Consider the following 11,301-nt stretch of genomic DNA (forward strand, 5'->3'; position numbering starts at 1 on the left):
AAACAGAAGATGTGTAGGTAATTGGATAAAGTTGAGGAATATTTGTTACCCATAATTATGCTCCCCTGTATGTATAGTGGTATACAGAAATATTCACATTCCTTTTGGGGAGCATTGGCTATTTCATCCCTGTAATGCTAATAAGAGGAAAGTGAATAGTAAATGATGTTGACTTTTTGTTTATCTAAAATGTGGGAAGTTGAGGCCATGAAGTGATGTGCCTCAGTTGTAGTGAGATAACATCACAGAAAAACTTGTTAAAAACTAGAAGGGGGGGGGGTCTTAAAGTTCCCACCCTTTCATTTTATTATTCTCAAAGGAGGGGAATAACACAGCTAGGAACTATCAAAGCTAGAACTCAAATCAGGATCTCTTGAGTCTTCTGTCTCCAGATCTACCATCTTAGGCTTCTGCCTTAGAGAAAAAACCCAGGACAGACATACAAACCCCACCCCTTCACAGACATACCTCCATCAACTCTCCAGGACAATCCATTGAGTAAGTTAGTGAACTAGTAAATGTTTGCCTATCCTTTAGACCCAGCATACAGTTAGAAAATTATTATTTGAAGGAAGTCTTGATATTCATTGCAGTAGTTTTTAATGCATAGTATCTTTTTCCTTTTTGGTGTTCCCTACTCTCTCCTTAACTTCATTGAAAGGCAGAGCATTGTAGTGGGAAGAATACTAGATTTAAAGTTCAAAAATCTTGATTCGTAGTTCTTTCACATTCTAAGATTCTTCCCATTCTAGCATGCTAAATACTGTGCATTCTCATCTCTTGCAATTCTGAACTCAGTGTTCTATGCTTTAACCTTCCTTTCCAACTCCAAAGCTTTGTATTAATGACTGATTTTTATTGCTTTTCAAGGAAGGCCAAATGTGAACCACTGTAAGCAAGAATAATTTCTAATCTATTGTAAATGTCATGTGCTGCCAAAAGCAGAAGCCATGATACCCTGTTCCCTCCTTCTTTCTGATAGTGGCCAAGCAGGAAATAGTCACTGAAATAGATAGCACAAGAGTGGGAAGGGTGAATCCACAGTCCTGAAGACCAGATCCATATTAGCTCATTTCTAGGAGTTCTCAGGATCTCTGGAAGATAAAGAAAGAGGGTACAATTCATTTCCTTATGGGAGTAATGGCCTTATACAGATCTTCACAGCTGTGAGCAGACCTCAAGAAGATTTGGTCCTGGTAGTACAGTGATAGAAACATTAGATCTGAAGTTAGGATTCAAATCCTGACTCTGGATGACCTTGGCAAATTGTTTTTATTCCCGGGACCGCTGTTTTTCTGTTTCTGAATGGAGGATGATTGAACCAGACGATCTCTAAGATTGATCCCAAATATAAATTTTATGCTCTTCTAAGTTGGGCATCTGACAAGCCTATGAGGCTACCAGGTTGGCTGCTAAGCAGTACTGGCTTAAAGGTAATAACAAGAGGATGGATGATCCTTTGTTCTTATGTATTCAATTTATTTTTTCAGTCTAGCACTTATGAGGGTTTTTCTGCTTTCCCAATTTCATTCTTCTTCTCCTCTTCTTCCTCGTTCTTCTACCTTTTCCTTCTTTCTTCTTTTCCTCCCCCCTTCCCTATCCTTCTTTTCTCCTTCCCTTCCTTCTCCTCTTCCCCCCTTACATTTCTTCCTCTACCATTCCTTCTCCTTCCCTATTTCCTTCATAATAATCATAATAACAATAGCTTGCATTTATATAGCACTACATGGTTTGCAAATGTTTTAATGTAAATTCTTATTCTATTCTCTTAACAACCTCCTGAAGATGAATGCAGTAAAACTTGGGACTTAAGCCTAAATAGCCTGCAAGCATAATATTGATGATAAATTGATAGCTTTTTAATGTCTGTTCCAAACTTCTGTCTTGAAAGTCAGTTCCTTCCTGATGACTTCCCATTTAGGATAACAACTGGAAGAAAGAGCTCCAAACTGACAGTAATGAATAAAACTCAGTAATGGGAGTTTTTCTCTTTTCTCATAGTGGTCTGAAGGAAAGACACTGGGGATACAGCCAGTTGGACTGCTGCTGCCCAATAAAGGAGAAAGGACTCTTCTAAAGAAGTGCATTTTCCATGGAAGCAATTATTGCTGGGGACATACTAGCAAGCATTTTTTTTCCCTGCATTGCCTCAAAAACTCCTATGCATCGTCTTTATTATTTGCTGGGCTTTTAAACTCGTCGAGAATCCCATCTGTTTGGGGTTACTTGGATGAACTGAGGATGGAAATCGGCAGACCACGAAACCCTTAAGACTGTGTTGTTGGAGCTGGATGACGGATGGTCTTGGAAGGAATGACAAAGAGTGTTGGCTTCTTGTTTACGTAGCAGAATTGGGTGCAGGTTTGGAGGTGTTTGAGTTTGGTGCAGGTGTGTGTGTGCTGCCAGGGATGAATTTCAATCCGAAGTTCTTCCTCTTTTTCCCCCTTCTTGTCCATTTGTGCTTCATTTTTGTCTTTGGATGAAATTGTCCGTCCATCCCCATAACCTTTTTGTGGTGTTTGGGAATCCACCTGGAACCATGAGTTTCCTTCAAGTTGTTACAATTCTGTCTCATTTTTTTAATGAGGGAAAGTGGATAAAATGGGGTTGCTGCTTACATTATGGAAAGACAACCAGTTTTAAGAGGAATTGTCTTTTCTAGCTACAGAACCTTTAAGACTTTAATCCTCTGAATCCTCTGGATGTATCTACCAATAGATATTGTAAACCCTCAATTGCTGTTGTTTTTTTTCCAATGGTGATAATTTCTAATTTATTAGATATGAAAGATTTTCATTTTTCATCTCTTAAATCAGTGTAAAACACACACACACAATCTTTTTAAATCTTCTACTTCTGCTGTTTAATTACAGACTGAAGTTATAGCTCAAAAAATATATTTGCATCTTCTAATCAGGGAGGGTACTTTTAGCATCCTAATTGTTAATCTCTGAGGAGGAAGGCCACAAACCATATCACAAGGAGCAAAAATGCATAACTGAAATTTTAAAAGTTGAGCTTTGAGACCCTAAGCCATCCTATGGGTTCAGTCTTATTCTAGATGGGATAACTTGTAAAGAGCAAACAGGAAACTCACCCGTTCTAGAGAAAGTGAGTGGGCAGATAGATTCATGGCTGTGTGTGTATAGGATAAGTAAGCTCTGCTATGTGTATAAAAAATTACTCATTTATTTAAAAAATAAACAAAATGTTGACGGCCCCCTGGAGAAATCTTCTTGGTTGTATTTGGAAACTGATGGTTAGCCAAACATCCTTGAAATTTCAGGCCAGATCCAGGAAAAGGAGAGCCAGTCACTTACTTTCCATTTGTAACTCAGTCAGTTTGTTGCTTTATTTTAAAATTGGGAATCTTTACCTTTCCTATTTATTTTCAAGCCATTAATCAAAATTGTCTAGTGATTTTTCTGTTTTCCATTAAGGATAACTTTTTTAAAAATAATAAATAAATGTCAGATAGGCCTCTTTGCCCTTTTTGGACCAGACTTTCCCTTTAGAGGATAGCAGGGTACTTTTGACTTAGGATACAGTTACCATCCCTGAATGAACAGTGGTAGATATCTTGTATATCACTAGACTTTGTTAGTTAAAATTTCAAGATAGAATTATAATGAGGTAGATATATATAGATATATATATATATATTAATTTACTGTACCATATACAAGGATACTATTTATTCATTAGTCTTTGAAAAATGAGAGACATATACTCAATACATTCTGCTCCTCAGATCTTGAAAGAACTCTATTAAATGAATAAAGATAGTTTGAGATTCTCCTATCATGGATTCCTCCTCTGCCATCATTTTTCCTCTCCAGTCTCTAACCCCCATCTCAGTTTACTTGTTTTTTTAATTTTATTTTTTGCTAAGCAATTGGGGTTAAGTGACTTGTCAAGGTTAACACAGCTAGAAGTGTTAAGTGTTTGAGGCCAAATATGAACTTGGAGCCTTCCTACTTCAGGACTGGTGCTCTAGCCACTGCACCACCTAGTTGCCCCATTTGTTTTTTTTTTTTTTTTTGTTTTGTTTTGTTTTGTTTTGTTTTTAAAGAACCATCACCCATGTCTTAATGTTGGCACATCAATTATTTCCTTTATTATCATAGTTGGAATCTCTGAAATTGAATTCTATCCTAACCCTCTTAATTCTTTATGTAATCCAAAAGATATGTGTCCAAATGTAGGACTTGGGGGGTTGGAACTTTTGCTACAAAAGGAGCTCCTGATTCTAGGTCACTCTCTCTCTCCCTGTTTCTACCCTGGAATTGAAACATAAAACATCAGCTTCAAATTTATAGGCAAGTACCCTGAGCCTCCATATGAGCCATGAGTATATCGGGCTAAGGAACTACCACAGATTCTTTATTCAAAACCAGATCCACGACATTTTGTTATTTTATATTCTTTCTCCCTATCCTAGAAACCTCCTAGGAGGTTAAGATGTCTGTGCAGAGGACAGACTCATAAAAGTGCAGGTATTTTTAAAGTTATAATTTGAAAATAGATTTACAATAGTGTTTTTAACCTGGGCCAGCATTTTCATTTTAAAGCAAATTTGTCTCTTCATAGTTTAGTAGAAGTTATTTGAGCTCTGTTTTCCTTAAAAAAAAATTTTTTTTTTCAAATACCACCAACATGAAGTATTTGTTTTCCTAGATGGACTAACAAAAATCTAGTCTGTGGGATTTGGTAGTTCTGCTTTGAAGCAGCATTTCTCTGTGTGTAATTTTATCACCATTATCTGTATGTTTTCTGATGAGTATCTACATGCCTTCCTGGTAGCCCAGAATTAGCTATCATTTGAAGTCAGCTACCATGTACGTGCAGGCAGTGAAACCAGGTGGAACTTTCATGGCTCTCTGTAAAGGGGTTCTGGCTTGGGATCAGTGAACACTTTGATTCTTGTGTTATGTTGGTGCCTTCTTGACTCATGATAGAATGTCCATTCTCCCCCTGGTTTTGATCTGTCCCTTAGATGTGCTAGCCATACAGTAAACACCCTCTAATAAATACTTCTTTGGTGATATCTTAAAAGATTCTGGAAAAGAAGTGATTTAGATGAGTAAGGACTGGGACTTTTTTCCAGAGAGAGGGATTCAGATGTCTTTCCTCTTCATGACCCTTTAAAGAACCTGGAGTTGAACTGATTGATTTCTCCTCCAACTTGGGCTCATAGTTGGTGATTCCTTAGAAAGGGGATGACTGATAAGCATTTGGCTAATGTACAATTTTGGGCAATGATATTTCTGACTTTGACTGTAAAAATATCTTGTTGATGTTTTCTTTACCAGTTGGGTTAAAATTTGTCCATTCTGTGCCCTCATGTCAACTTCTACTGGTTCCATGTTACAGAAGATTAGCCATCCATCCATTAGGATTTTCTTGAGTTGAATCCTCATGTCCACTTAGCTAATGCTTTGAACAGAACCAGCATTGAGGTCCGTGAAGCCCTAATGTCTAATTGGGCTTTCACTAGGCAAAGAAGACTCAAAGATCCTTGGAAAAGAGAACCCAAGTATTCAGCACAGATCAATAGCAAAATTTCTTCTCATTCATTAAACATGGTACAACCCAAGTGATACATTGGCCTGATTTGTTGTTTCAAGTGAGATGAGAATCTTGACCCAGAAAAAAAGGTACCTCTTTTGGCCCAGGGACCAAGGAACAGGATTGTAATTTGACCTCAGAGAGGGAGTTGGAATATTTAAGCCTTTTTCCAATAGAAAAATCTAGATATATAGGCCCAAAAAGGCTTTTGATTGCTGACATTTCCTGCTCCCACACTGGGCTTAAGAAGTCTGTCTTTACTGCTTCTTTTGGGGAGACTTTCCATATTCAGTTGTAGGAAGGGCATTGCATCAATAAGCTAGTCTTCTGGGGACAGGGTTTTCAGTGTGTGTATGGGCTGTTTGTTATTTACCCACACAATGTTGCCAGGGACAGACATCAAGTTTCCAGGCCTTGATGTCTCCCACCCTCCCTAGCCAAAGGGGTTGGGAATATTCAAAGGCCAGAGAGACCTAAGGTATCCATTTGCAGAAATGATGTAAGCACTTATGTTAATGTTAAAATGTTTTCAAAGGCAAACCATAGTTCTTCCTAGTAACTGATGAAGCCAGTCTTTCTGAAAGTTCCTAAGAGTATCCAGACAGACAGAAAGACCAATAGATGCCCACACTCAGAACTAAGAACTACTTATTGAAGCTTTTTACTAACCCATCATGAAAATGTTCAACTTATCATTGTCTTTATTAGGTTTATATAGCCAGCTTATGCTTTTTAGTCATGGTTAACTCTCTCTTCTGTATATGTTGCACTGAAAAAGTTAATATTTAATGTTTTAATTTATTTTGTGTGGTAAATTAATTTTGATCTCTGTAACATGTTAATGTGATTGGCAGTTCTTTTCCTCAATATCCAAGTTAGTTATTTAAAGAGGAGCAAGCAATATAAAATACAGTTTTTTGTGTTTTTCCAGAAATGTGCACTGTGGTTTGATTGTACTGTATCTTGTTTTGAAGGATGAAGGAATGAACTCTTTTTTTTCTAAAACATGACTGGGACTTTTTTTTTTTTAAATAAGTTTGGCATATCTTTGCAACAGTGTTGAATTTTTATTGTACAAATATTAATGTAAACATAAGTGAAGTGATCATCGCTGAACTACAAGGATTTTAAAAATTGACAAGGAATGCTAACTGCTCCCTAAAATCAGTGAAATAATTCTGGCAAAGGGGACTTTTACCAAGGATTTGCTGAACACACATACTTCATCCAGCACTGTGTAAGCTCCTTATGGGAGAAGTATAAAACAGTCTTCCTATCCTAAAGGAACTTGAAACAAAGTTGGTGAGATAAACATATATATATATATATATACACACACAAAAAAAAAAAATAAATAAATGTAAACCAGTAGAAACAAGCCTTTGATTTAGCAAATAGGAACTGTGTGTAATGACAAAAACAAAAAGATTGGGCTTCAGAGAGAAAATAGAAGTCAGGCAAGGTGGATCAATAGGATTTTTCCATTATTCACTTTCCAATTTAATTATACATAGTAAGGATGATCTTTTGATTGAAATTTGGGGGAAGTGTGAGTGTCATAGTGAATTTGGAATTTGGGGATCTGGGTTTGAATATTGGCTTTTCTGCTTGCTAGCTAAATGACCCTGCTCTCAAATCATGTCACTGCTGCAGGCCTCCCCTATAAAGGAAGAAGCTTAGAATAGATCATTTTTAAGGTCCTTTCTAATGATGGCTTCTTGAACCTATGATTTTCTCTTTAGGCTTGTTGAAACTAAGGTATTCTTCTTTATTCCTTAGTGTCTCCTTTAAAATAAACATTATAAGAACTGGCAACTGGCATTCTTTTCTTTTCAAAAAGCAGCAATGTCCATTGGGAAAAGTTTTCAAAGTCAATGGACCTGAGTTCAAATCCTAGCTGTATGACCTCAGTCAATTCACTTTATCCCTCTTGGTCTCCATTTCTTCATTTGTAAAATAAGGAGTTGGATGCAGGGTTCCCTCTGCCTTCAAATCTATTATTATTATTCATATCTATTATTACAAAATACTTTATGGTTCTGAAAATGTTGGTCTTTTTAATATAATCTCATTTGGTGCATAAAGCTTTCTTAGAGCCACAAGATGTTAGGGCTTCAAGATTATCCAGTCCTAGTCTAATTCACTTTTCATCTCCATTTTGAAGAGGAGAAAGCTGAGACCCAGAGAGCAAAGATCCCCATTTGTTATATATCCCAACATGTTAGTCATGTTAATATGTGGCTTTATGTCATCCACAAATATAATAAACATGCTATCTATACTGTTATCATCCAAGACATTCATAAAAAGTATCCACAGGTCTGGCAGTGGCAAAGCTAAGACTTGACCCCATGTCTTTTGATTTTGAGTAATGTTTTTCTCTTGGACCTCTGGACTATGAAGGGAGTTTCTGGCTAAGCCATAAAACTATCCTCTGATGTGTGGAGGCACATCTAACCCGTCTCTCTGACCGCTTTTTCCTGTCCTCTTTAGTTTCTGATAGTCTTCCTAAAAGATTCTTGTCTAAACTATTGACCAAAAAGTCTTACTTTGCCCAGTCATACCTTCTCTTCATCATCTGCCTATTCTCCAACCTGTTATTTATTCTAACTTTCATCTTTGTTTCTCCTATTATTGTTTTTGCCCATTGGGTCTTCAGATCTTACCTGTTTAATACCTTACCTCACTGTCTCACATCTAAACTTCCTTACAACAGTTAAGTATCAACTGGTCAGGATGTTGGGATCAAATGAAAGAGATATTTTCTTTTTTATTTACTCATCAACAGAAAACTTAGGAGTAGAACAAAATCATCAGACTGCAGGTATCAAGACCTTTATAAATAAGGCAAAGTTCTGACTTATTCAAGAGCTAACATACTTTCTTTTAGGACAAGAATTGGTGTGTCTGAAAACTTAAAGGTAAAAGCAGGCAAAACTTCAGTGGATTTTCTCCATTTTGTCATTTTTTAACAAAATAGGCCAATCAGGTAATGCCTCACAATAGTACTTGTCTTTTGTTGATTTTACTTTTTCCCTCACTTTTAGAAAGAGCTTTCCCATTTATTATTTCTTTTTTAACCTCTACTATGAGGTAGGTAAGAAAAATGGTATGCTTATTTTCTCCATTTTACAGATGAGAAAATTGAGGCATAGAAAAGTTAACACTTGCCCAAAGTCAAATAATAAAGTTTTAAAATAATTTAAATAATTTTTTATTGATAACATATAAGGAATTAGTGATAGTCAGACATTTTAGAAGGAGGGAGAGAGAACATAGTCTGATTCAGATATATTGGATATTTTCTAGGCTGATAGCTCCAGATACTATGAGTCCCAGAGCCCTTCAACCCAAACCTACTATATAACCATATTTACTCTAATTTCCATCTTCCATTATTGCCTTTGCCCATTGGATTTTTCTCTTACTGCCCTGTGACTCTTGGAATTTTGTTAGGAATATCACACACAGGCATAGGCAAAGTAATCCAGGGCAACTGTGACCAGGAGCTGAACTGGTGCATTCCTACCTCATGAAGTCACTTAATATTCTCACCCTTGTTTTGTAGGCGAACAAAGAGAGCACTACCCACAGAGGAAGAAAAGGAATAGTAGGGACAGTCAAGGGTCTTCTGCTACCATCCAAATAGCAGCAAAGAGGGGAAACCTTTGGAGCAAAGATGGGAATTCAAGGCTATCACTTTTTGCAATGCTTAATACTCTAGACCTGAAACTTAACGGGAATGGAGGTCTTAAAATTTTGGTAAATCTAGAGATTAGTAAAGCCTCAGAGGCTATTTGGTCCAACTCCTTTGTTATTCAGACTAGGAGATGTAGATCCAGGAATTTTAAGTGACTTGCTTTAAAAAAATTTTTTTTAGGTAACTTGTCTATGGTTATCCACCAGTCCACTGACTCAGCTGATTCAAGTTCAAATGCTGCTTCTAATTCTTAAATCTCAAATGCCCATAGACAAGAGCCTTTGTTTCCCCATCTGCAAAAAGGACTTGGATTAAATGATCTCTGGGTATCTTTCTACCTCCAATCTATAATCCTGTGAAAATCTAAGCAATTCTGTCAATAAAAAGTTATTTAAAAAAAGAAAAAAGAAAATCTAAGCAATTAAGATACCTGCCACATATGTTCCATGCTGCTAGCTCAAAATCTTTGTCCTATTTTCTGGAGTTTCAGATAACTAGAATAACAGCTTGATTCTAAGTATTTGATGGCTATAAAGCTCCTCTCCCCCCCCCCCCAAAAAAAAGAGAGAGATCATCATGGAGATTTGTCTTTACTAATACTTCAATATGAGAGGAAAATGGAAGCTTTGCCTTACTTTCCTTCTATTTGATGAAATGCTAGAGAACCTAGGGAATTAATGAAATTCAGAAGAAAGGGGGAGGGGAGTTTCTGCACTGTATCTCATAGGAGCATCTCCCCCACACCAGAAATGAGAATGAACAAGAAACGGCCAGGAACACATTGCTAAGTACATAGACCAAAGTCCAAATTAATCATGTTCTGTTGCAAAGGCAAAGAAACAATGGTCAAGAGATTCCTTGGATGTCAAAAGTATGGGATCCAGAACATGACTGAGTCAGAGGGTGTGAATTCAAAGCCTAGTTTCTCTTCTCCTGTGTGACCATGGAGAAATCATTATTCTCCTCTGGGCTTCTTTCTTCCTCTTAAATATAACAGGGTTGCACTAGACAAAATCTAACATCTTTTCCAGTTGCAAATCTTACAAATCCAGGTTCCAGTTCTGATTTTCACCATAATTACATGACATTGAGTAATTCACTTTAATAAACTTCCTGAACTAGTTTCCTCATTGGTAAAATGGGGATAATCCTGTTCTACCTACCTCAGAGAGGCTTTGTGAGGTTCAAGTGAGATAATAGAAATAAAAGGTTTAAGGTTCTGAATATATAGGTCAGATTACATCATGGCCCTGCTCAAAAGCTTTCAGTAGCTCCCTATTGTCTAAAGGATAAATAACAAAGTTCTCAACCTGGCTTCTGGATCTGTTACAGCTGGTTCTTCCAGACCAATTTGGCTACTGTTTCCAAGATTATTTCCTTCCCTCCCTTTACCTCCATACATTTATGCAAGTTGTCCCCCAAACCTCAAACACATCTCTACCTCCACACATCAGTTAAATGAAATCTAATCTCTAAAGTATCTGCTTCCTTCAAGAAGTCTTTTCTATTCCCTCATCAGTCCACCTGATTCAAAATGATTTAAATTTCCTTAGAGAACCTTGTTTGGATCTCTACATTACATTGTATTTCCCCTTTGAGATTATTCCCCTATATATTCTCTATATATATCTTGTCTATATCTAATAATTTACATGTCTTCTCCATTAGAATGTGAGCTCCTTGAGGGCAGGGACTGTTTTTACATTTCTTTGTAAACTTAGTGCTTAGCACAGTGCATCTAATAAATGCTTTTTAACCAAATGCCTTTGCATGTGTACTATTTTATCTTCCTCACTATGCTATTCAATTGTAAGCACTTTGAAGTCAAGATTATGTCCTTTTTCCACCTTTATATTTCTGGCCCCTAGTTCTATGGCTGATATGGGGTTTCTATTCAGGAGCTGAGAAACACTTAGAAACAGAAAAGGAAATGGGTTTTCATACCAAGAAAGAAAAAGAAAAAAGCCAAATGTGCTGTATATACTATCTTTTCCAGCAATAAGCTGCCATTTTGAAATTTCTCCCAAGCTCCT

At 36.8% G+C, this 11,301-nt stretch overlaps 1 protein-coding gene across 1 annotated transcript in view; it reads left to right on the forward strand.

Moving 5' to 3' along the window:
• The window catches only part of TGFA (transforming growth factor alpha), a 122,425-nt gene extending 111,396 nt beyond the window's left edge, over nucleotides 1-11,029 (forward strand). Inside the window, exon 7 of the mRNA XM_051973565.1 lies at nucleotides 2,002-11,029. Within this exon, the coding sequence (XP_051829525.1) occupies nucleotides 2,002-2,009 (8 nt within the window). The 3' untranslated portion in view covers nucleotides 2,010-11,029. The remainder of the gene's footprint in view (nucleotides 1-2,001) is intronic.
• The last annotated feature ends 272 nt before the right edge of the window (nucleotides 11,030-11,301 follow it).

The sequence above is a fragment of the Antechinus flavipes genome, chromosome 2 (assembly GCF_016432865.1).
Source record: "Antechinus flavipes isolate AdamAnt ecotype Samford, QLD, Australia chromosome 2, AdamAnt_v2, whole genome shotgun sequence".
Classification (NCBI taxonomy): domain Eukaryota; kingdom Metazoa; phylum Chordata; class Mammalia; order Dasyuromorphia; family Dasyuridae; genus Antechinus; species Antechinus flavipes.